This window comes from Scyliorhinus canicula, chromosome 18 (genome assembly GCF_902713615.1).
Source record: "Scyliorhinus canicula chromosome 18, sScyCan1.1, whole genome shotgun sequence".
NCBI classification, from domain to species: domain Eukaryota; kingdom Metazoa; phylum Chordata; class Chondrichthyes; order Carcharhiniformes; family Scyliorhinidae; genus Scyliorhinus; species Scyliorhinus canicula.
Window position 1 is genome coordinate 55330069 of NC_052163.1, and position 26722 is coordinate 55356790.

At 50.0% G+C, this 26722-nt stretch overlaps 1 protein-coding gene across 10 annotated transcripts in view; it reads right to left on the reverse strand.

Annotated features, from left to right (window-relative positions):
* Positions 1 to 26722, reverse strand: part of LOC119953289 (myosin-16) — a 456622-nt gene that overhangs the window by 87316 nt on the left and 342584 nt on the right. For 9 of the 10 annotated variants that reach the window (XM_038777388.1, XM_038777387.1, XM_038777393.1 and 6 more), the window contains 4 exons: positions 23249 to 23335; positions 9188 to 9433; positions 7749 to 7866; positions 3734 to 3861 (listed from right to left, as the gene is read on the reverse strand). In XM_038777388.1, coding sequence (XP_038633316.1) covers positions 3734 to 3861; positions 7749 to 7866; positions 9188 to 9433; positions 23249 to 23335 — 579 coding nt within the window. The remainder of the gene's footprint in view (positions 1 to 3733; positions 3862 to 7748; positions 7867 to 9187; positions 9434 to 23248; positions 23336 to 26722) is intronic. The other variant, XM_038777389.1, reaches the window with a different exon arrangement.

Here is a 26722-nt window from a genome sequence, read left to right on the forward strand (position 1 = left end):
GGGTTCGTAAAGGGACGACAACTTAACACAAATGTCCGGAGACTGTTGAATGTGATTATGATGCCAGCAGTGGAGGGGGAGGCTGAGATAGTGGTAGCACTGGATGCGGAGAAGGCATTCGATAGGGTGGAGTGGGAATACCTGTGGGAGACGCTGGAACGGTTTGGGTTTGGGGAGGGATTTATCAAGTGGGTGAAGCTGCTGTATTCGGCCCCGATGGCGAGTGTGGTTACAAACGGGAGGAGGTCAGAGTATTTTGGGCTCCATCGAGGTACCAGGCAGGGATGCCCCCTATCCCCCTTACTATTTGCATTAGCGATCGAACCGTTGGCGATGGCACTGAGGGGTTCAGGGGGGTGGAGAGGACTGACAAGGGGAGGGGAGGAACATCGGGTATCACTCTATGCGGATGATTTGTTGTTGTATGTGGCAGACCCGGAAGGGGGAATGCCGGAGGTAATGGAAATACTAGCGGAGTTTGGGGACTTTTCGGGATATAAATTAAATGTGGGTAAAAGTGAGGTCTTTGTGATACACCCGGGAGATCAGGGGGAGGGAATTGGGCGGCTCCCCTTTAAGAGAGCAGTAAAGAGCTTCAGGTACTTGGGGGTGCAGGTGGCAAGGAACTGGGGGACCCTCCACAAGCTGAACTTTTCAAGGCTGGTGGAGCAGATGGAGGAGGAGTTCAAGAGGTGGGACATGGTACCGCTGTCGCTAGCAGGGAGGGTGCAGTCAGTCAAAATGACGGTCCTCCCGAGGTTCTTGTTTCTGTTCCAGTGCTTGCCCATCTTTCTCCCCAGGGCCTTCTTCAAGAAGGTAACTAGCAGCATTATGGGCTATGTGTGGGCACATGGCACCCCTAGAGTGAGAAGGATTTTCTTGGAACGGAGTAGGGACAGTGGAGGATTAGCGCTACCCAATCTTTCCGGATACTACTGGGCGGCGAACGCATCGATGGTGCGCAAGTGGGTGATGGAGGGGGAGGGGGCAGCTTGGAAACGTATGGAAAGGGCGTCCTGCGGCAATACAAGCCTGGGGGCGCTAGTAACGGCACCATGGCCGCTCCCCCCCACAAGGTATACCACGAGTCCGGTAGTGGCGGCCACCCTTAAAATCTGGGGGCAGTGGAGGCGACACAGGGGGGAAGTGGGGGGTCTGATGGCGGCGCCACTGAGAGGGAACCACAGATTTGTCCCGGGGAACACTGGCGGGGGATTCCAGAGCTGGTACAGGGCGGGCATCAGGCAACTGAGGGACATGTTCATAGAGGGGAGGTTTGCGAGCCTGGGAGAGCTGGAGGAGAAATTTGAGCTCCCCCCGGGGAACACGTTTAGATACCTGCAGGTGAAGGCATTTGCCAGACGACAGGTGGAAGGATTTCCCTTGCTTCCCGATAGAGGGGTGAGTGATAGGGTGCTGTCAGGGGTCTGGGTCGGAGAAGGGAAGGTCTCGGACATCTACAAAATAATGCAGGAGGTGGAGGAGGTATCGATAGAGGAGCTGAAAGACAAGTGGGAAGCGGAGCTGGGAGAGCAGATAGAAGATGGGACATGGGCGGATGCCTTAGAGAGGGTCAATTCGTCGTCGTCGTGCGCAAGGTTGGGCCTCATCCAATTTAAGGTGCTGCACAGAGCCCATATGACGGGGACTAGGATGAGCCGGTTCTTCGGGGGTGAGGACAGGTGTGTTAGGTGTTCGGGAAGCCCTGCGAACCATGTACATATGTTCTGGATGTGCCCAGCACTGGAAGAGTTCTGGGAGGGGGTGGCGGGGACGGTATCGAGAGTGGTGGGAACCAGGGTCAAACCAGGGTGGGGGCTAGCGATTTTTGGGGTTGGGATGGAGCCAGGAGTACAGGAGGCAGGGGAGGCCGGAATATTGGCCTTTGCGTCCTTGGTAGCTCGGAGAAGGATCTTGACTCAGTGGAGGGACACAAGGCCACCAAGTGTTAACACCTGGTTAAACGACATGGCAAGCTTCATCCAATTGGAAAGAATCAAATTCGCCCTGAGAGGGTCGGTACAGGGGTTCTTCCGGCGGTGGCAGCCCTTCCTTGACTTTCTGGATCAGAGATAGGAACTGGAGGCCGAAACAGCAGCAACCCGGGGAGAAAGGGGGGGGGGGGGAAGGGAGGGGGGGGGGGATAGCAGCGAAGGGAGCACGTCAGCGGGGGGTCGCGGGCAATGACTGCCCGAGGCCATCAGTAGAAAGGGAAAAACGGTTTGGTTGCTAGACTGGTAGCGCGGGGGGGGGGGGGGGGGGAGGGTGGGGGGGTGCGCGCGGGGGAGGGCGTGGGGAGGATTTTCCAGGGGGGATTTGTTGTGTTATAATTTAAAATGTAGTAGGGGTAAATGTTTGTATCGAAAAATTTCAATAAAAATTATTAAAAAAAAAAAAAAAAAGTAATGAAAGGTGAGGTAATGATCGATTCCAACAGGTTAGTTGGCTACCGAAAAACGATTGATGGAATTGTGTTTTGGTTGATGGAGATTCCGTGGAGTGCAGATAATTTGGGAGGGAATGCTATTTAGTCCTAGTGAAATAGACCGTGGGCGAGATTCTCCGCAAATGCGGAGAATCGTAAAGGCTGCCGTGGGACAGGCCGTGACCCACTTCCGGGGCCGATTTTCCCCCCCCGGGCGGGGCTAGGAGCGCACGTCAAGCGTCACGCCGGCTGACGCAGCCGATGACGTCGGCCGCGCATGCGCAGGTTGGACAACGCCAACTGGCACATGCGCAGTTGACGTCTTTTCCCTCAGCCGCCCTGCAAGACATGGCGGCTTGATCTTGTGGGGCGGCGGAGGGAAAAGAGTGCGTCCGTTACGGTGGGCACTGATCGCGGGCCTATGCCCCCCCTTGGCACGGCCGTGGTACTGCCGTGCCAATCGGGCCCCCAGATGCCCCAAACGGGCATCTGGTGCCCATTTCATGACGGCAGCAAGCAGGTGTGTTTGCTGCCGTGTTGAAACGGGCGTGAAGGCCCGGCCGCTCGGCCCATCGGCCTCGGAGAATCGTCGCTGGGTCGGGCCTGGGTGGGGGGGGGGGGGAATAGCGGGAGGGCGTGAAAAATGTCGGGATGCCCTCCTGTTATTCTCCCACCCGGCGTGGGGGGGGGGGGGCGAAGAATCCCGCCCCATGGAACTTAGTGGGTTAAGATGATGTAATTAATAGAAGCCAGGTCTGTCCGTAGTTTTGCAGTCTTGTAGGATTTACCAAATGCTGTTAGGTTGACCAGAAGTGGACTAGATCTGCTCTTGGAAGGAATTCTATCCAAAAGTGTCGACACAGCTAAGTAAGTAAACCTTTTGAGTTAACTTTATTATAAGTGGCATTTGAACTGTATTGGGTTGCTAAATTGGAGTTAGTAACTGGAATAGATAGTAAGTTCAAGCTTTTCATAGATTATAGAATTTACAATGCAGAAGGAGGCCATTGGACCCATTGGGTCTGCATCGGCTCTTGGAAAGTGCACCTCACTTAAGCCCACACTTCCAATTTATCCCTGTAACCCCTTTTAATAGAGCAGAATCTCAGGCAAATGTCATTGCTTCTCTGCTTGTCTATTTTCAAGCACACACTGCTAGCAAAAGAGTGAAAGAAAACAAAAGAAAGCTCACCAAAGTACAGGAAAAGTTGGTTGTGAGCAATAATTTTATGAGGAACGGATATATAGGAAAGATCAATGGTTTTCAAACAACTTATGGCTATATATTATCCATAATTCATAAATTACCTTTGATTCTTCATCAATCTGCTTTTTCAAGTCTTCAACTTGTGATGTCAGAATGATCTTTGACCTGCTAAGTTGACCTATTTTACTCTCCGCCTCGTCCAGCTGGCGATTCAAGTCATTATTTTCAGCTGAAACAATAAATTTTATCCAGAATTGCAATCAAGTAGAACATGAACTCAGCTAATGAACTTCCCTTGGCAGAAGTATGCTTTTTTCCCTTCTTCTTTTTGAGTTTCCTCTATCTTTTCACCTTTTTAAGTTTTCTCTGGACCTCTACTATGTTATATACCAGCTGAACTATTGACACATTGGGCGTGGTTTTCCATTTTCTGCACAGAGTGCTGGCTGAGGCGAGAAAACCGGCATGCAGCTCTCCAGCTACACAGTTGGGTTTCCTCTCCAGGTAATCTGACAGTCTAGACAAAAAAAATGGAGGCTTGATTCACGCCATCCCATTGGCAGGGCTTGATAGTATTGCTGGCTCCAGAAAGATCAGGGTGCCATTTTAAAGAAAGATTCCTCCCCCCCCCCACGGATACGGGAACCCCACTTCCCCCAACACTCACCGGGGCAACCCCCCCCTCCCCCGGGGCAACCCCCCCCCTCACTACGGACATGGGGAACCCACCCACACAATTACCAGTTCAGCCACTGGGGCACTCACTGAGGCCCCCAACCCAGAAGGGAGAGGCTCCCCCCCCCCCCCCCCCCCAACCAATGGAGCTCCCAGAGTGCCTTCCCCCGGCACCTCATCTTGGCAGTGCTACTCTGGCAGTGTCAGTTTGCCATGGGACAGTGCCAGGGCACTGGCTGGGTATGTCCCTCTCGCCCTTCCCCCCAACTCCCCTCCAGGAGCTTTACCTACCTGTGGGCTCCCAGCAGGTTTCCCTTGAGTACTCCGCATTTTTAAAAGGGAGTCGGCAATGTGGGAATTCTAAATGTGGGGGGGGGGGGGGGGGGGGGGGGTGTTGTGGAAACGATCTGGTCAGGAAGCCCGCTCGTCACGTTAAAATGTATTGGAATGAGGTTCCCACCCAGAAACGTCACCGGCGTGGGGTGGAGAAAATCGGAAAAAATGCATCTCGCTGGTGAGAATCTTGTTTGTCGATGCTCGCGAGAGTTTGTGCCCCTGCCGTGGTTCACACTTGCTGCGGACGCAAATGCGCAACCATTTTGTTCCTTCCATTCTTTTCAGCAAGATTGTTTTAGGATTTCTATTAAGAAATTTGAAAGTCATTGGACTCATTCATTCCTTCCCCACGACTGAAGTCATCACTGTTTCCCCTCTTTTTTTCTTCTGCCTTCATCTTTTCCAACTGTACTAAATTGCTCACTTACCTTACATTGGAGCCAAGAACAACTGTAGATGCATATTACACCCAAGCCCATAAAACAATGTAACATGGAACAAGGTACAGCCAATATTTATGTACCTCTGATTTGTAGTTTCATTTATGGCATCAGAACTTCAACTATTAAAATTACTCCCCAAAGAAAAAATAAAATAATTTTGGCCGTTGCAGTTCCCTGCTTCCAGGTGAGCACCAGTAGCAAATGCCTGCCCAGGCCAAGATTCAATGCCAAATAAAACAAAGTACATGTTGAAAACTTGATACCAAATCCAATAATTCGAGCCCAGGACTCAACTGATGGGAATCCTGACGGAGATGGGCCAACTAGTTAACACAGCCAGCTGAGTAAATTTTAATACAATAGACATACAAATGTTCATGGCATAAAATGAGCAGTCAGATTCACAGTTCCGTAACCCACCAGCTCTGCTCTTTGGAATTGTAAGACAGTGAAGATTGGGTTGTGGGCATGCCTGGCTGGGCCTGCAGTTGTTGCCCAACCCTAATTGCCACGAACTGAGTGGCTTGTTGGGCCATTTCAGAGGGCAGTAAAGAGTCAACCAGATTGCTGTGGATCTGGAGTCACATGTAGTCACATGTAGTTGCATATACCAAGTAAGGATGACAGGTGTTCTTCCCAAAGGCACATTAGTGAACCAGATGGGTTTTTACAATAATCAACAATAGTTTCATGGTCATCATTACTGAGATTAGCATTTCAGTTCCAAATTTATTCATTGTGTTGCCTTGTTTGCACGGGTTCATGAAAGATTTTACTTTTGTGTTGATGCAAAAAAAAATAATCAGAAATTGGCATTGCACCTTAACCACAGCAAATTCGAGCACTACCCTGAACACGCACAAAGTCACAATCCACCCCAAACTGTTTAAATGGCGTAATCAAGAAAGAACCTCACCTGTTTCAGGCTATGGTAGACATCGCCCTCTTACAAGAGGTCAGTACTGGAGGGATTCATAGAATTATAACTGCACAGAAAGCTACCATGCAGGCCATTGCTATCTGAGTGAGCAATGCCATTCCCCCGCCTTCTCCGCATTAGCCCTGCACGTTCCTCATTTTCAGATAGCAACCCAATTCCCCCTTGAATGCCACGCTGAACTTGCCTCCACTGATCGTAACCACTTCTGATCTGATCTCTTCATAGCTTGTTTTGCTAATTACCTTAAAAGTATGATCTCTTTTCCCTGATCCTTCCCCCAATGGAAACCGTTTTCACTTATCTACTCTGTCCTGTCCAGCCAGCCCCTCAATCAACTTTCCTCTCAACCATCTCTTCATCAAGGCAATCAGTCCCAACTACTCCAATCTACCTCGGAACTCAGGTTCCTCATATCTGGAACCATTGTTGTGAATCTTTTCTCCAATCTCCCTAATCCTTTCACAGTGTGACACTCAGAACTGGACACATTGGGCGGGATTCTGTGATAAAGTGTTGACGCTGTCGGAAACGCCATCGCGTTTCTCGATGGCGTCAACACGGCCCCAGGATCAGCAACTAGGGGTCAGCATGGCACTGGAGCAGTTCACGCCCCTCCAGCTGCTGATCCCGGCGTCAACTGGGCGCCGGGAGATCTGTGCATGCGCAGTGGCTTCCTTCAACGCGCCAGCCCCAACATAACATGGCACAGGACTACAGGGGTCGTGCAGAAGAAAGGAGGCACCCAGCCAGAGAGGCTGGCCTGCCGATTGGTGGGCCCCGACCGCGGGCCAGGCCACATTGGAGCCCCCCCCCAGCAACAGGCCGCCCCCCGACCCTTCCACAACGAGTTCTCGCAGCTGAGAGCAGGTATGGACAGCGCCGCTGGGACTCGGCTTTTCTATGACAGTCACTTGGCCCATCCCGGACCGAGAATTGGCGGGCCGGACCGCGTAGAGCGGCCCCCGACCAGCACCACGCCAACCACGCCGACGCCAATTCTCCGCTCTATGGAGAATTGCGTGCCGGCGTCAGGGCAGCATGGCGCAATTCGCACCAGTCGCGTGGATTCTCTGGCCCGGCCCAGGGCTGAGAGAATCCCGCCCATTGTTCCAGCTGACCTTCCGGATTAAGGTGACCACCTGTATTAGCTTTGATTACCTAGAATTGGTTGGAGAGGAATTCCCAAGAATGTTTTCCCTAAATTGATCTGGGTGTTTTTGTCTGGTTTCTCACTGCTCCCAGGTGATAATCTGGTTTCAGGTGAGGTGGAGAATGGCTATATTGTGCCAGGCAGGGTATCAAAATTGTGTAGGCCAGGTTGGGTAGACCAGAGGAGCTTTGCATTTCTATCACCTTTTTATGCGCTTAAACTATAGGAAAGCTCCGCACAGAGGACCATTCAGCACATCCTGTCTGTACTGGCCAAAAATAAAATCCAGCCGCCCATTTTAATCCCACCTTCCGGCATCCGGTCTGTACCTTTGCAGGTTACGGCACTTCAGGTGCTGATCCAGGAATCCTTTAAATGAGATGAGAGTTTCAGCCTCCACCACCAAACTAAATAGCGAGTTCCAACATCCCCCCCACCAATCCTCTGGGGAAAGACACTTTTCCTCATGTTCCCTCTAATCTTTCTATTGTGTTGAAACGCAAGCTTTTAACAGGTCCTCTGAATATGGCCCAAATGGAAATAACCTTGTAATGTTTTTTTTTCTCCCATACCTGAGAGTCTTGTTTTGCCAAGGCTCTGCTCAGTGAGCGACCGTTGCATCTCTTCATTCTTGGAAGTGGCTTCTGACAACAAGTCTTCCAGCTTGCGGATCTGTGCCTCATTGGCCACCTGGTCACAATACAAATAACAAATTCTCAGGGCCGGCTTTAATTAGCATGTAGCAGCTTTAATGGCTGATACCGTTACACGTGTACCACATGATTTTTGAGAGAGGAACAAAGGTAAATTGCTGCCAAATTTATCACGGAGGTGAAAGATGTTAAAGCTGAGGGCAAACATACGCTTTCAAATTGAGGAGACGAGGTGTTTATGACGGGTTTAGATGATGCTTGGTGCCGTCTCGGGTAATAAACTGCTGTAGTTTGCAGAAAAGTTTAAATAAACTGTTTGCTGTAATTTGCAGAGACTCTGTTTACTTTTATTTAATAGTTTAAAAAAAAGAATCTTTATTGTCACAAGTAGGCTTACGTTAACACTGCAATGAAGTTACTATGAAAAGCCCCTAGTCGCCACAGTCCGGCGCATGCTCGGGTACACAGAGGGAGAATTCACCTAACAACGTGTCTTTCAGGACTTGTGGGAGGAAACCCATGTAGACACAAGGAGAACGTGCAGACTCCGCACAGACAGTGACCCAAGCCAGGAATCGAACCTGGAATTCTGGCGCTGTGAAGCAACAGTGATAACCATTGTGCTACCGTGCCACCACTGAATAGTGGCGCAAGTTAAACCCCATCTCTACCTCACTGATTGACACAGTGGTGCCAGTGTTCACTGGGAAAAAACTTTGACTAATTCAGAGTGCTCAATGCAGGTCAGACATACTGGCCGGGATTCTCCCCTACCCGGCGGGGCGGGGGGTCCCGGCGGGACAGAGTGGCGTGAACCACTCCGGCGTCGGGCCTCCTCAAAGGTGCGGATTTCTCCGCACCTTTAGGGGCCAAGCCATCTCATTGAGAGACTAGGCCTGCGCCGGAGTGGCTCCCGCTCCGCCGGCTGGTGTGGAAGGCCTTGGCGGGGCGGAAGGAAAAGAGTGCGCCCACGGCACAGGCCCGTCCGCCGATTGGTGGGCCCCGATCGCGGGCCAGGCCACCGTGGGAGCACCCCCGGGGTCAGATTGCCCCGTGCCCCCCCCCCCCAGGACCCCTGAGCCCGCCCGCTCTGCCAATCCCGCGGCACCAGAGGTGGTTTAAACCACACTGGCAGGAAAGGCCTGTCAGTGGCAGGACTTCGGCCCATCGCGGGCTGGAGAATCGCCGCGGGGACCCGCCGACCGGCGTGGCGCCATTCCCGCCCCCGCTGAATCTCGGGGGGCAGAGAATTCGGGACACGGCGGGGCGGGATTGAATTCCGCCCACTGTTTCCTACCCCAAAGAAATATATTTGGAGTTACAAGTTTTAATAATTTTTAAATCTGCAATTGCAATACCTTGGCTTTTTGGAGGCTGTCGATGGTGAGGGCCATGTTATCTAACTCCAGCTTCATGCTCTGCTTTTCTTTCTCTGTTTTCAATCGTATCCTCTGCAGGTTCTCGTACTGGTCGGTTATTTCCACCACCGTATCCCCGTGCTTCTTGCGAAGGGCTGCAGCTGTGGACTCCGACTGCAGGGTGGCCTCCTCCAGCTCACGTCTCAGTCGCAGCAGCTCCGACTCCCTCTTTTTATTCATCTCAATCTCCAAGAGAAAGATTTAAAAATAATCTAAGTGTGAGGAATCACAGCTTGCCCTTAAAGGGGTGGTCCCTTGAGGAACATCCCGTTTGGCACATATTTGATTGTCAGCAGTTTCTGATAAAGTTCAGGCTACAACTCAGAATTATGTTAAAGTGGATAGATTCAATCTACAAGTGTAAACGGTGTGAAATTAATTACTCATTCTTTGTGCTTGTGAGGACTCCTTTAAAATCATTGCTAAATATTCTCTTGTTCCACAATGCTGATGCGAAGCATCTTGGGATTCTTTATTTTTTTTTTAAATGTTTTTTTATTGAGTTTTCATATTTTATATACAACATATTACAAATTATTAGAGAAAAAAAACACGCAAAAATTAACATATATATTTACAGGTAAGCATCTTCATAATAACAATTGTGGCCGCCCCCTTTAGCCGGCATACATATTTTACAATCCCCAATATGGCCGAGGCACATGTTTATAGGCATTTATTTATAGTTTGGTTTTGGGCCTCAGCTTGCCATCAAACCCCCACAACGACCCCCCCCCCCCCCCGACCTTCCCCCGATTCCCGTCCATTTTCCCCTGATTCTTGGCCACCCGACTATTCTTCCTCTTGTTCGTTGGCCACAAACAGGTCCCGGAACAATTGCATAAATGGCTCCCACGTTCTGTGGAAGCCGTCGTCTGACCCTCGGATGGCGAATTTGATTTTCTCCATTTGGAGAGATTCCGAGAGGTCGGACAGCCAGTCTGCAGCTCCGGGTGGTGCTGCTGACCGCCAGCCAAACAGGATTCTATGGCGGGCGATCAGGGAGGCAAAGGCAAGGGAGTCCGCCCTCCTCCCCAGGAATAGATCTGGCTGATCTGAAACCCCGAAGACCGCCACTATCGGGCATGGCTCCACCCTCACCCCCACCACTTTGGACATAGCCTCGAAGAAGGCTGTCCAGTACTCCACAAGTCTGGGGCAAGACCAGAACATGTGGGCGTGGTTGGCCGGGCCTCTTTGGCACCGTTCACATCTGTCCTCCACCTCCGGGAAGAACCTACTCATACGGTTTCTCGTTAAGTGGGCTCAATGTACCACTTTTAGTTGCGTCAGGCTAAGCCTTGCGCACGTGGAGGTGGAGTTGACCCTATGCAGTGCTTCGCTCCAGAATCCCCACCCTATCTCCATCCCCAGGTCGTCCTCCCATTTCATTCTTGTTGCGTCCAGTACGGTGTCGTCCCTTTCTACCAGTCGGTCATACATGTCGCTACAGTTCCCTTTCTCTAGGATACTTGCGTCCAGTAGGTCTTCCAGTAGTGTCTGTCGTGGCGGTTGTGGGTACGTCCTTGTCTCCTTTCGTAGGAAGTTTTTGAGCTGCAGATACCGTAGCTCGTTTCCCCCAGCTAGTCGAAATTTCTCTGTCAGTTCGTCCAGTGTTGCGATCCTGTCGTCCGTGTATAGGTCCCTGACTCTCAGTGTCCCCCCGTCCTGCCTCCACTTGGGATTCTTTATTACATTTAAAGCACGATACAAGTGGAAGCAGTTGTTCAAAGCTTGTCAGAAGACAAGCCATGGGTCTGTGTTCCAATGGTAATGGCCATTATAGGATTTGAAAGGAGGAATCCTGAATTTGCACGGTAGTGTAAATGAACCGTTAATGTGTCACCAGCATGTTTTACAAATCTCTTGGTTTTTCACTTAGAGATCTATGGGGCTAACTTTAATTTAACACGCTGGATGGGAAACCCACACAACAGTTTCTGCTATTGCACCAGCAATCTAAATCATTTCGTATCTGTACAGGTCTGTGAACCCCATAGTTGCTGGAGCCTCCTGGTTGTTACGACACCCTGGGCTAGTACACGGTCAATTATAGTCCCACTTGACCTAGAGTCCTAACACCAGTTAAAGTAGATTCACTTAAAGACCCAAGGTTTTTGGTCGAGTCAAATATACTACGGGGGCTGAATTCTATGATCCTGAGGCTAAGTGATGATGCCATCGCGTTTCACGACGGCGTCAACACAGCCCCAGGATCAGCAATTCTGGCCCCTACAGGGGGCCAGCAGGGTGCTGGAGCGGTTCACGGCACTCCAGCTGCTGATCTGGCCGTGGAATGGGTGCCGGGGGATGCATGCATGCGCAGTGGGTCCGGCGCGAACCCGCGCATGCGCAGTCCCACCGGTGCGATTTTCGCACATGCGTGGTGTCGCCGTTGTCCGCGCCGGCTCCGACCCAACATGGTGCAGGAGTACAAGCGTGGCGCGGAAGAAAGGAGGCCGGGAGACAGAGAGGCTAGCCCACCAATCGGTGGGTACCGATCGCGGGCCAGGCCACATCGGAGGCCCCCCCCCACCCCCGGCGTCGGACCCCGCCTCCCCCCTAACAGGCCGCCCCGGACCCTTCCACACCGAGGTCCTGCCGGCTCAGAGCATGTTCAAACGGCGCCAGCGGGACTCGGGTTTTTTTTTAATGGCCGCTCGGCCCATTCGGGCTGGAGAATCGTGGGGGGGCCGCGTAGTGTGGCACCCGACCAGCGCCGCACTGACCAGGCCGGCCCCACACTGATTCTACGACCCGGAGCGGGGTCGGAGAATCCAGCCCCAGGTCTGTCACAGCACCATTTATTGCGAACCATATAATTAATCGAACAGACAGCACAATGTAACACACATTCCCTGCAGACTCAGCATCAGTCCAGGTTCACAGCAAAGGATATGCTAGACACTCACTGCTTTTAAAACAATTGATCAGTTCTATTACTTCAGCAACAAGCTGCTGGTTTTGTTACACTTAACAGCTCCCACCAATAAACAGCAGAGAGAGAAAACAGTTCCCTTCACTTCTGAGGTCTGATCACTTCTGGAAGGTTCTCTCAGAAATGTCACGCAGCAGGAACCAATCGCTGACTGTTGTCAGGCAGAACATTATCCCTGGTCAACCGCTGGTTACCTGTTAACCAATCAAACTGATTCCTTCAAACCGGTTCCTTGGTGCCGAAAGTCTGGCTTCCCCTTCTCCCAAACACAAAGCCTGAGAATACAGTATCCTGGCAAGTAGGCGATTTTAAACTGTTATGCCACCTTGGGCAAGTGTGTGGTCAATTCCAGCCACACGCAGTGCCCCAGAGTCACAACACAAGTGAATTTTTAAATGTTCCCAATTAAGGGGCAATATAGTGTGGCCAATCCACCTACCCTGCACATCTTTGGGTTGTGGGGTGAGACCCATGCAGAAACAGGGAGAATGTGCAAGGAGATCGAACATAGGTCTGCAGCACCGTGAGGCGGCAGTGCTAACCTTTATGCCACTGTGCCGTCCCAACCAATTAATATTATAATAAAAATTCCCTGAGTCTTTGTCCCTTGGCTGCCCAATAATTACAATCACCAGGTTTGTAAGTTGAAACACAATCACTGTATAAACAATCATGAAACATACAGTAAATACAACTGGTTAATGACAAGCTAATGTCTACTACTAACTTAAACTGACCCACCCTTTACCCACACACACAATACAGACAGACAGGGGGGCGGGTAAAAATAATGAGGTTGAAGGTCAAAAGATAAGAGTCTTTGTTTCATATGATGGTTCTTTAGCACACCATATGAAGATCATTAAAGCATGCTGGTTGATCAAGTCTCTGGTTTACAGCTGGTAGTTATGTGCCCTGCAGAGTCATTCATTCAGGATCCACACAGGTTAGAAAATTTCATACTCACTGGCAACAGGCTTTCTGGAGAGACACTTTATTTCTGACCAGACTGGGCCTTCAGCTAGTGGTTCACATTCAGGCTGATATCTTTCTGTGTAGGCACTTTATTTCTCATTAAAACTTGCTTTCAGCTCGTGGTTTAACTTCAAACTTCTGCAGTCTCAAGAGAATGACACCCAGACTTGCTGGAGAGAGAGTCAGCTCTGACAGTGGCCTTACGTAGAGAATTAGTTAGATCTCTTAATCCAGGCTGCCAGGATCAAAAGTGAATCCAAACTGGAACCTCGTTACTCTGAAACATTCAAGTGGAATAATATCCAATCACCACCCGTTATCGGGCAGATCATAACCTTTTAGGTCCATTCATTGGCCACCAGCCAAATCAATCAAATCAAGTCATCACTGACACTGGCCAGTCTGCAACCTCCTGTCTAAAATAGCATAGTCTTCTGGAACCTTCTGTTTGAATCAAAGGCATAGGCCTTTGCTTTTGTCTGCTTAAATTAAAGATATAGACTGCCTCAAAGGCACAGGTCCACAAATTATCCATCGATACAAAATGTAACGGCAAAAATAAAAGAAAGTGGAGATAAGGGGGTAACAAGCAATAAACAGGAAGGACTCTTACAAAACACGGAGTCTTCAGCTTTCTTCTCTCTACTTAAAGGCTCATCCCAATTATTGATCCACAGACCGAAACAATAAAATAAAAGAAATGGGAACAAAAGAAACAGACAGGAAGGAGTCTCACATGTTACAGACTTAGGTGTTATATTAATCAGAGAATCTCACAGAACAGATGGAGGCCATTCAGCCCAATTTGCCTGTGCCTTCTCTTCGAAAGATGATCCAGTTAGTCCCACTCTACTGCATTTTCTGACTTGCCCCGCAAATTTTGCTTTCCAATTATGCATCACATTTTCTTCTGAAAATCACCATTAAATCTGCTTCGAACACCCCGATAGCCAGTACATTCCAGATTATAACAGCACACTGTGTTAAAAATATCTGCTTTTCTCCCCTCTGGCTCTTTTGCCAATCATCTTAAACTTGTGTCTTCTGGGTTGCTGAGAGAAGAAAACTTTATCACAATACTTTTTCATAAGTCACCAGGTGCTGGATTCTCCGTCCCGCCGTGCCAAATTTCTGGTTCAGCATGCCGGTGGGATGTTCCGTTTCGCTGGCTGGTCAATGGGGTTTTCCATTGTGGGGCAGCCCCATGCCATCGGGAAACCCCTGGGCTGCCAGCAAAATTCCAATGGCGGAGAATCCATCCAACATATCTGCCGATTTTCTAATCTCTATTTTACATTATTGACAAGAGAAATATCACTCAGATGGACCAGAGAAACAATCTTCTTCCCTTCACTATTATATCTAATTATCCAGATACCAAAGCAATAAAAAAAATTACCCAACTTAAAACATCTTCGCTATCCAATGTAATGGGAGGCAATTAAAATTTAAGTTACGATGTTACCTCCACTCCCACTAGATTAATGGAACCGTCTCAAAGTGTCTCAAACTTACAGTCCATCAGGAATTTTAACATGCATTCCTCGATTTTTAGGAATGTCTCAGAATCTCCATACTAATCTTTACTTTTACCTGAGGATCCTAGATGGCACCCATAACGCCCATCTTCCTCCCACACTTTCTTCCTCTTCTATTCTTAAGGTGTAGATCCTTGATGGGAGTGGAAGCTTGATTGGGTTGGTTCCACAAGCGTGCTAGCCCCATGACCCTGTAACCAGTCTTTACAGCCAGACAGGGAATGCCTGGAGGCTACCTGATCAAGGATCACAACTGAACCACCGGTATCCACTTCTCGACAGAGAAAACATCAGGAGCAAGAGGTTGGGTTGATTTTTTTCCCCTCTTTCCCAGCCCCAGGGCACGGAGGGTGATACAATGGGGTGGGATTTTCCGAGCTTCCCAGCAGTGGGATCTTCCGGTCCGGCACAAGGTGACCCCCGGCGGCAGGACAGGTGAGCCACCCAAAACATCGTAGACTTCAGCAGGGTGGGAGGATTCTGCTGGCGGCCAATGGTGAGCCATCTCCACTGCCAGAAAACACAGCGGGGGCCAGAAAATCCCAGCCAGTGAATGGAATCAATCAATTCAACAACAACAAAATTGAGGAATGAAGCAGGAATCCTTCATGTTCGGATAATGTTACCAAATGTTTGTGTGCATTTACTCCCTCAGCCCCCTGGGCGTTTAGTGAAACATTACGGACAAGAATGCAAATCTATAAACCTGCTGACCACTGATTTACCACAAGCTGAAGGAATTTTGTCTGACCTACACTTAATGCTCTACTGGAAGAAATGTTTGCTGAATGCTCTCTATTCCCAACTAGAAGGCAGACTGGCCAGCGAGGATCAGTGATAATACCACAAACATAGTCAGGTATTTCATGTCATTCAACACACCGCAACATTGGACTTCCGGTTGCTGCTGGAATGGCCAGGAAGGAGCTGGTGTGGCCGGGGGGGTGGAGGCGAGGCGTTATCGCCATGGGGAACGGGTCGGGCGGGGCGAGCTGGCCTGGGGCGAGCAGTCGATAAGCTATGGCTAGCCGGCGGGGGAGGGGGGACGGGTTGCCCTCTGATCCGGCTGATTACCTGGAACGTGAGGGGGCTGAATGGGCCGGTTAAGAGAACTAGGGTATTTTCTCATCTGATGGGGTTGAAGGCGGACGTGGCTATCCTCCAGGAGACCCATTTGAAGGTGGCGGACCAGGTTCGTCTGAGGAAGGGGTGGGTGGGGCAGGTTTTTCACTCAGGATTGGACGCGAAGAACCGGGGGGTGGCGATTCTGGTGAGGAAGAGGGTGGCGTTTGAGGCAGCTGAGGTGATGTCGGACAAGGAGGGCAGATATATTATGAAGGGTAGGCTGTAGGGAGAGAAGGTGGTGCTGGTTAATGTATATGCCCCGAATTGGGATGATGCTGGCTTCATGAGGCGCTTGTTGGGCCGCATTCCGGACCTGATCATGGGGGGAGACTTTAACACAGTTCTGGATCCCCCACTGGACCGGTCCAATTCAAGGACGGGTAGGAGACCGGCGGCGGCCAAAGTGCTGAGGGGATTCATGGACCAGATGGGAGGGGTGGATCCCTGGTGGTTTAGGAGACTGAGAGCGCGGGAGTATTCCTTTTTCTCTCATGTCCATAGGGTTTATTCCCGAATAGATTTTTTCGTCCTGAGCAGGGGATTGATCCCGAGGGTGCAGGATGCCGAATATTCGGCCATAGCGATTTCAGACCATGCTCCGCACTGGGTTGATCTGGAGATGGGGGAGGCGCGGGACCAGCGCCCGCTCTGGCGCCTGGATGTGGGGATGCTGGCTGATGAGGAGGTGTGTAGGAGGGTCCGAGGAAGTATTGAGGGGTATCTTGATACCAATGACACGGGGGAGGTCCGGGTGGGGATGGTTTGGGAGGCTCTGAAAGCAGTGATCTGGGGGGAGCTGATCTCCATCCGGGCCCATAGGAAAAGGAGGGAGAGGAAGGAGAGGGAGAGACAGGTGGGGGAGCTCCTGGATGTGGACAGGAGATACGCGGAGGCACCGGAGGAGGGGTTGCTGGGGGAACGGCGTAGTTTGCAGGCCAAATTTGACTTGTTGACCACCAGAAAGGCAGAGACACAGTGGAGGAGGGCGCAGGGTGCGGTATATGAGTATGGGGAGAAGGCAAGCAGGATGTTGGCGCATCAGCTCCGTAGGCGAGATGCGGCTAGGGAAATTGGTGGAGTGACGGATAAGGGTGGGAATGTAGTGCAGAAGGGGACAGAAGTAAATGGGGTCTTTAGGGACTTCTAAGAGGAACTGTACCGGTCGGAACCTCCGATGGGGAGAGGGGGGATGGAGAGCTTCATGAACATGCTATGTTTCCCAAGGGTTCAAGAGGAGCTGGTAGAGGGGCTGGGGGCGCCGACAGAGTTGGAGGAGCTAATCAGGGGGATTGGACAAATGCAGTCAGGTAAGGCCCTGGGGCCGGACGGGTTCCCGGTGGAATTTTATAAAAAGTATGCGGATCTGGTGGGCCCCCTGTTGGTGCGAGCCTTCAATGAGGCATGGGGGGGGGGGGGGGGGGGGGGGGGGGGCTTTGCCCCCAACGATGTCGCAGGCACTGATCTCTCTGATCCTGAAGTGGGATAAGGACCCCTTGCAGTGTGGATCATACAGGCCCATCTCGCTCCTCAATGTTGACGCTAAGTTGCTGGCGAAGATCCTGGCCACCAGGATAGAGGACTGTGTGCCAGGGGTGATACACGAAGACCAGACAGGATTTGTCAAGGGACGGCAGCTCAACACGAATGTGCGGAGACTGCTAAATGTTATCATGATGCCGGCAGTGGAGGGGGAGGCGGAGATAGTGGTGGCGCTGGATGCAGAGAAAGCGTTTGATAGAGTTGAGTGGGGGTACCTGTGGGAGGTGCTGGAGCGGTTCGGATTTGGGGAGGGATTCATCAAATGGGTGAGGCTGCTCTACGTGGCTCCGATGGCGAGTGTAGTTACCAATGGAAGGAGATCGGAGTACTTTAGGCTCTACCGTGGGACCAGGCAGGGGTGCCCCCTGACCCCCTTGCTCTTTGCACTGGCGATTGAACCTTTGGCTATGGCGTTGAGGGAGTCAGGGAGATGGAGGGGTCTGGTGCGGGGTGGGGAGGAACATCGGGTATCGCTGTATGCGGACGGCCTGCTGTTGTATGTGGCGGACCCAGAAGGGGGAATGCCGGGGGTGATGGAGCTGTTAGCGGAATTTGGGGGCTTCTCGGGCTATAAGTTAAATTTAGGCAAGAGCGAGGTATTTGTAGTCCACCCGGGTGATCAGGAGGAGGGAATTGGGTGGCTCCCGTTTAAGAGGGCAGTGAAGAGTTTCAGATACCTGGGGGTGCGGGTGGCCAGGAGTTGGGGGACTCTCCATAAGCTTGATTTTACCAGGCTGGTGGAGCAGATGGAGGAGGAATTCAAAAGGTGGGACATGGTGCCGCTATCGTTGGTGGGTAGAGTGCAGTCTGTCAAAATGACGGTTCTCCCGAGGTTCTTGTTCCTCTTCCAGTGTTTGCCCATCTTTATCCCTAGGGCCTTTTTTAGAAGGGTGACCAGCAGCATCATGAGCTTTGTTTGGGCGCATGGGACCCCAAGGGTGAAGAGGATCTTCTTGGAGCGGGGTAGAGATGGGGGGGGCTGGCGTTACAAAATCTCTCGGGGTATTATTGGGCGGTCAATGTGTCGATGGTGCGCAAGTGGGTGATGGAGGGGGAGGGGGCAGCATAGAAATGGATGGAGAGGGCGTCCTGTGGGGATACAAGCCTGGGGGCCCTGGTAACGGCGCCGTGGCCGCTCCCTCCTACGAGGTATACCACGAGTCCGGTGGTGGCGGCTATCCTCAAGATTTGGGGGCAGTAGAGGCGACATAGGGGAGAAGTGGGGGGCTCGATGGAGGCTCCGTTAAGGGGGAACCATAGGTTCGTCCCGGGGAATATTGATGGAGGATTTCAGGGTTGGCACAGAGCGGGCATCAGACAGCTGAGGGACCTGTTTATTGATGGGAGGTTTGTGAGCCTGGGGGAGTTGGAGGAGAAATTTGGGCTCCCCTGGGAAACATGTTCAGGTATCTGCAGGTAAAGGCATTTGCTAGACGGCAGGTGGAGGGATTCCCTTCGCTTCCCGCGAGGGGGGTGAGTGACAGGGTGCTTTCAGGGGTCTGGGTCGGAGAGGGGAAGATATCTGATATCTACAAGGTTATGCAGGAGGTGGAGGAGGCGTCAGTAGAGGAGCTGAAAGCTAAGTGGGAGGGGGAACTGGGGGAACAGATCGAAGACGGGACATGGGCTGATGCCCTGGAGAGGGTTAATTCTTCCTCCTCATGTGCGCGGCTGAGCCTCATCCAATTCAAGGTGCTGCACCGGGCCCACATGACTGGGACGAGGATGAGTAGGTTCTTTGGGGGTGAAAACAGATGTGTCAGGTGCTTGGGGAGTCCAGCGAACCATGCCCATATGTTCTGGGCATGCCCGGCACTGGAGGAGTTCTGGAAGGGGGTGGCGAGGACGGTGTCGAGGGTGGTGGGATCCAGGGTCGAGCCAGGATGGGGATTCGCAATTTTTGGGGTGGGGGTGGAGCCGGGAGTGCAGGAGGTGAAAGAGGCCGGTGTGCTGGCCTTTGCGTCCCTAGTAGCCCGGAGAAGGATCTTGCTACAATGGAAGGATGCGAGGCCCGCAAGCATGGAGACCTGGATCAATGACATGGCGGGTTTTATTAAGCTAGAGAAGGTCAAATTCGCCCTGAGAGGATACGATACAAGGGTTCTTTAGGCGGTGGCAACCTTTCCTCAACTTTCTGGCTCAACGATAGGGTACGGGGACAGTAGCAGCAGCAACCCGGGGGGGAGGGGGGGGGGGAAGGGGGAGGGAAAAAAGGGGGGGGGGAAACGATGACTATGTTTGTTTATTTAATTTTAATTTATTCTTAAGTTCTCTTGTTGTTTATCGGGGTTGGGGGGGGATGTGATACATGCGTTGATACGGTCTGGGGGGTGTTACAGTTATTATGGGTTATTCTGTTGCATTTCATTGTTTGTCGTTATATTTTATATTTTCTGTAAAATAGTCCAATAAAAATTATTTTTAAAAAAACACACCGCAACATTCTTTTACCTTTGACCCTAAGAAGTTATTCCACTTTCTGAGAAGAATGGCACATATCGGTGAATAACGTGGGTTTTCAGGAAGCATATGAGAAGATGATAATGTTGATGGAATGGATTACAAAAAAGGATTTGTTTTTTTTCTGGCAATGGGGGAATCAGTACTATGGGAACCATGATATAACAAATGAGTGGAGGTCTTGTCCAGATGCAATGTATCTGTGACTTGGTAAATGGCACAAAGATGTCTCCTCAAGAAAGTCATGAATCCATTTCAAAAGACATTGTCCACAATTTTGCAAGCAAATGCAAATCTATACAAGCATTTTTAAAAATGAATTTACGGGATGTGGGCACCGCTGGTTAGTCCATCATTTATTGTCCATCCCTAGTTGCCCTTCAGAAGGTGTTGGTGAGTTGCCGTCTTGAACCTCTGTAGTCCTTCAGGTGTAGGTACACCTACAATGCTTGTTCGGGAGGGAGTTCCAGGATTTTGCCCCAGTGACAGCAAAGGAACGGCGATATATTTCCAAGTCAGGGTGGTGAGTGACATGGAGGTGAACCTCCAGCTGGCAGGGTTCCTAGATATCTGCTGCTCTTGTCCTTCTAGATGGTAGTGGTCGTGGGTTTGGAAGGAGTTGTCCATAGAACCTTGGAAAGTTACAGCAGTGCATCTTGTAGATGGTACACACGGCTGTCACTGTTCGTCGGTAGTGGAGGGTTTGAATGTTTGTGGAAGGAGGAGCAATCATGTGGGCTGCTTTGCCTTGGATGGTGTCAAGCTTCTTAGTGTTGTTAGAGCTGCACTCATCCAGACAAGTGGAGAGTATTCCATTACACTCTTGACTTGTGCCTTGTAGATGGTGGAGAGGCTTTTGGTGGGTGGGGGGTGGGGGGGTGGTCAGGGGGTGAATTACTCGCCGCAGGCGAGTAATTCACCTCCTGAACCTCCCAAAGCCTTTGACCTGCCCTGGTAGCCACAGTATTAATGTGCCTACTCCAGTTCGGTTTCTGATCAATGGTAACCCCCAGGATGTTGATTCAGCGATGGTAATGCCATTGAATATCAATGGGCGATGAGTAGATCCTCTCTTGCAAATGTAACTTGCCACTTGTCAGCCTGGGCCTGGATATTGTCCAGGTCTTGCTGCATTTGGGCATGGATTGCTTCATTATCTGAGGAGTTACAAATGGTGTTGAACATTGTGCAGTCATCTGCAAGCATCCCCACTTCTGACCTTATGATGGAAGGCAGGTCATTGATGAAGCAGCTGAAGATGGTTGGGCCTAGGAAACTACCATAAAGACCTTTTGCAGTGATGTCCTGGAGCTGAGATGATTGACCTCCAACCACCACCAGCATTTTCCTTTGTGCCGGGTATGACTCCAACTAACAGAAAGTTATTGACTCCAATTTAGCTAGGGCTCCTTGATGCCATACTCAGTCAAATGTTGCCTTGCTGTCAAGGGCAATGACTCTCACCTCACCTCTGGCGTTCAGCTCTTTTGTCCATGTTTGAACCAAGGCTGTAATGAGGTCAGGAGCTGAGTGACCTTGGCGGAACCAAAACTGAATGTTCGTGAGCAGGTTATTGCCGAGTAAATGCCGCTTGATAGCACTGTTGATGATTCCTTCCATCACTCTGCTGATGACGGAGAGTAGACGGATAGGGCAATATTTGGCTGGTTTGAATTTGTCCTCTTTCTTGTGTACAGGACACACCTGGGAAATTTTCCACATTGCGGGGTAGATGCCAGTGTTGTAGCTATAATGGAACAGCTTGTCTAGGGGTGCAGCAAGTTATGGAGCACAGGTCTTTAGTACTATTGCCGAAATATTATCAGGACCCATAGCTTTTGCAGTATCCAGTGCCTTCAGTCGTTTCTTGATATCACTTGGAGCGAATCATATTGGCTGAAGACTGCCATCTGCGATGCTGGGGATCTCCGGAGGAGACCGAGATGGATAATGCACCCGGCACGTCTGGCTGAAGATCGTTGCGAATGCCTCAGCTTTGTCTTTTGCACATATGTGCTCGGCTCCTCCATCATTGAGGATGGGGATATTTGTGAAGCCGCCTCCTCCAGTGAATTGTTCAATTGTCCACCACCATTCACGGCTGGATGTGCCAGGACTGCAGCGCTTAGATCTGATGCACTAGTTGTGGAATCACTTAGGTCTGTTTATTACTTGCTGCTTATGCTGTTTGGCACACAAGTAGTCCTGTGTTGTAGCTTCACCAGGTTGACACCTCATTTTTTGGTATGTCTGATGTTGCTCCTGGCATGCTCTCCTGCCCCCTTCATTGAACCAGGGTTGATCCCATGGCTTGGTGGTAATGGTAGAGTGGGGGATATGCCGGGCCGTGAGGTTGCAGATTGTGGTTGAATACTGCTGATGACCCACAGCGCCTCATGACTGCCCAATCTTGAGTTGCTGGATCTGTTCAAAGTCTATCCTATTTTGCACGGTGGTAGTGCCACACAACACGATGCAGGGTATCTTCAACATGAAGACGGGACTTTGTCACCACATGGACTGTGCGGTGGTCACTTCTACCCATACGGTCATAGACAGATGCATCTACGGCAAGCAGATTGGTGAGGATGAGATCAGGTATATTTTTCCCTCTTGATGGATCCCTCAGATATGTCCTTTTAGGACCCGGCCAACTCGGTCTGTGGTGGTACTGCCAAGCCACTCTTGATGATGGACATTGAAGTCCGCCCCTCCCACAGCATATTCGCCGTCCTTACCACCCTTAGTGCTTCCTCCAAGTGGTGTTCAACATGGAGGAGTACTGATTCATCAGCTGATGGCTGGTCCATGGTAATCAACAGTAGGTTTCCTTGCCCATGTTTAACCTGAAGCCATGAGACTTCATGGAGTCCAGAGTCAATGTTGAGGACTCGCAGGGCATCTCCCTCTCGACTGCATACCATTGTGCCGCCGCCTCTGCTGGGTCTGTCCTGCCGGTGAGACAGGACATACCTAGGAATGGAGATACTGCTGTCTGGGATATTGTCTGTAAGGTATGATTCTGTGGGTGTGACTGCGTCAGGTGGTTGCTTAACTAGTCTGTGAGACAGCCCTCCCATCTTTGGCACAAGCCCCCAGGTGTTAGTAAGGAGGACTTTGCAGGGTTGAAAGGGCTGGGTTTCCCGTTGTCATTTCCTGTGCCTCGTTCGATGTTAGGTAGTCCGTCCGGTTTAATTTCTTTTTTATGTTGTTGTAGCGGTTGAATACAACCGAGTGGCTTGCTAGGCTATTTCAGAGGGCATTTAAGAGTCAATCACATTGCATATTTAAGCTTTCTCTGTCTAGCCCTCACAGGAATTGAGAAAGGCCCCTATAAGTGCCTGTATCTGAATACTCCAATGTGAATAAAAGTCAGTATTAATTAATATTGTGAGCAGCCAGTGAAAAGTAGCTCTGAATTATTACCTGGGATGCAGTCACTCCACCTGCTTCCTCCAGTTTATCAGTCAGATCCTCCAGTTCCCTGGTAAGATCAGCTCGCTGCTTCTCAACCTGTGAACATGGGAAGTGCACTTCATAAGAACACAAGAAATAGGATCAGGAGTAGACCATGTCGTCCAGCGAGCCTGCGCTGCCTTACAATCCGATCAGGGCTGATCTTCGGCTTCACGTCCACTTTGCCTCCCCATTCCCCAAATCCCTTGATTCCCCAAGAAACCAAAAGTTTCTATCCCGGTCTTAACAGTATTCAATGATGGAGCATCCACAACCCTCAGGGGTAGAGAATTCCAAAGATCCACAACCTTTTAGGTGAAGTAATTTCTCCTCGTCTCAGTCCTAGGTGATCGGACCCTGATCCTGAAAGTGTGCCCGTGGTTTTGATTCTCCAACCAGAGGAAACAATCTTTCAGTGTCTACCCTGGCAAGGCTTTTCCAAATGCTGTACGTTTCCATGTCATCACCTCTCATTCTCCTAAACTCCAGAGTGTAACTCAACCTCTCAGCACAGGACAACGCCCTCATCCCATGGACCCATTTAGTTAAGTTTCACTCTCCTGCCTCCAATATCCTTCCTTAAATATAGAAAAACGAGCATGGTGGAAATTTTAGCTCTCTGCCACATTTGATTCTTTCAGATTTCATAGGTCAGGGATTTTCTGGGCATTTGTGATGAGATGCCTCTTTGTTTCCAAGTTGAAAAACTCAGGTTAAGGAAGAAGGGTTTGGAAGTCAGGGATGAAAGGACTTGATGCAAGCAGATCTGAAATGAGTGATCACTTGATGAAAAGCTTAGATTTATTCTGCCTGTCAGTTGAAGGAGAGAGGACTAAGGGAGGGAGGTGCATGTGTTTGAGGCCCAGACAGAAGGCGATGAGTTTTCATTTCTATAAAGTGAGGATTACGTTAAGTTACAGCAACGCTGTTGAAAATTCATATGTGGTCAGGAATTCACTGGTGTGGCCTGTCATGCACCATTAAGCTCTTAATCAGAGAACAAATTTTCTTAAATCCCAGCTACTTTATTTCACTGGTATAAAATCAGACACTGTTAAAATGATTGATTTAAGCAGGTGAATCTGAGCTGTGTGGCATTTTGTTTTGCATTGCGTGTGCATAGGGCCTTGGAACTCCAGAGGCCTGTTAATTGTTAAGGCCTGTTTATGTTCATAGATAGAATAGAACAGTACAGCACAGAACAGGCCCTTCGGCCCTCGATGTTGTGTCGAGCAATGATCACCCCACTCAAACCCACACATCCACCCTATACCCGTAACCCAACAACCCCCCCCCCCCCCCCCCCCCCTAACCTTACTTTTTAGGACACTACGGGCAATTTAGCATAGCCAATACACCTAACCCGCACATCTTTGGACTGTGGGAGGAAACCGGAGCACCCGGAGGAAACCCACGCACACACGGGGAGGACGTGCAGACTCCGCACAGTGACCCAGCCGGGAATCGAACATGGGTCCCTGGAGCTGTGAAGCATTTATGCTAACCACCATGCTACCGTGCTGCCCATGTTGCTGGTACACTGGAGGGAACATATCCTCCACTTCCTTGTAGAGAGGAAAGATAGGGTGACAGAGGGCAAGACAAGGTAAATATCACAGTGACAACAAGTACAATGGGTACAATGTCACTGACCTCTTCCAATGTCTTTGGGCTGATTTTCCCATCCCAACGCAGGGCCAAAGAGTGTCAGGCTGGTTTTAAAAATGCTGGACAGGACCACCTCTGGGATTCCCATCCCCTATGTCCTGATGCTGGCAATTTTCAGAGGGGTGGGATAAAGGGGCCGCACGTTGCCAGCAGCATTGTGGAAGTGGGAATTTGAGACCTTCCTGCAGTATTGATGGAGTCGAGCATGTTTTGGAAGGCAAAATTCACACCAGCACAGAGATGCTGTGAACCATGGTATAGAAGTCAGGCCGTGTATGAAAGGCAAGTACAAAGGTGTTCCAAACTTCGCATGTCACAAGAAATATTTTAGCACAAGTTATATATGTTTTTAATTTGGTCCATCGGACTTTGTTTTGAAATGTTAAGTTTTGAAATGCTAAGTGACCGTTGAATAAATGGTTGTCAGGTCATCATTGGCTGATCTGATGGTAACGTCACCTTCACTGACCAGCCTGCTCCAGATTACCTTTCACCCCTTTGTTTATCAAGAATTTATCTAGCTTTGTCTTAAAAATATTCAAAGATCTCTTTTTCAGCTGCCTTGTGAGGAAGGAAGGGAGTTCTATAAGATCTGACCTTGGAATTATTCTGACATTGGTGTAGTTGTGCACTGAATGCCACTCTACAGTAACTCAATATGAGGATCTTGCTGAAACTTAATGGATTTCCCACAAACTGATCAAACAGGCTCACAACAGGATCCACACTGAAAAAAAAAAATATGCTGTCAAAGCTTTTTGTCTTGCACTCATCAGGATAGCATACAAGGATGCCAATTGTAGAGGGAACAGCTCAATATTCATGCAATATGAACTACTGGTTCTTGGAGTGGATTGTCAAAGTTATTTGGCAGAATGCCTCATCACCAGAACTTTCAGACAGGCACCAAGACAAAGTTTGGATGATAGTGAGAAAAGCCCTCCAAATCAGTCTTTCCGTCCTGCCCAAAGTTTCACCCCCTCCCCAAGTTGACTGCGAGGCAGCTACCATGGATAAGAGCCCATTACCCCAGTCCTTCAGGAAAGGTTACAGTGGTTTTTGGCAAAGTTCATCCCAGGCGGTTCCATTACTTGGGACTCACTGTTTTACGCACTGTTCCCCGAGACGCATGCACTACCTGCTGTTGGAGGACCATCAACTGCGTCAAAGACACTTTCACCTGCCCAAAAACCTGCTGATCTCCCAGTGCAAAGACCTGCTAACATCTGAGTATTGCAGACTGGTACATTCCAAGGTACAGGACTATGTGATGAGGGACGCCCTAAGTTTGAAGCATCTGCCACAAAGGTGCATTGGGAAAAAGGCCACTGTCTGAGGTCTATCAACCATTGTACACAGAGATATTTAAAACAATAAAAAAGACCTGAGCTACATATGTTTGATGTGATGTGAAAGGCATATTGCAAATATAATCTCGATTTGAAAATAAGGTATTTTAAAAGCAACTAATATGTTTTGCCCTTTATTTAATGTTAACTTTAAACTGTTTAGAAATTGACTTTTATATTATTAATGTATGACGTATATGTTAGTACCGGGAGCATCAACTCAGTGTGTATGGTGGTCTGTGTGTGTGTGGGGGGGTGTGTATGTGTGTGGGGGAAGGGGGTGGGGGTGTTGTGGGTGTGTGTGTGGGGACACCACACAGGTTACATGGGCCTTTAGTCATCCAGGGTGTTTACCTGAAACTGTCATAAGACCAGCTGCTTATACAAATTGAGGACCTAATGTCTCTTTTTGGCCTCTGTCAAATTG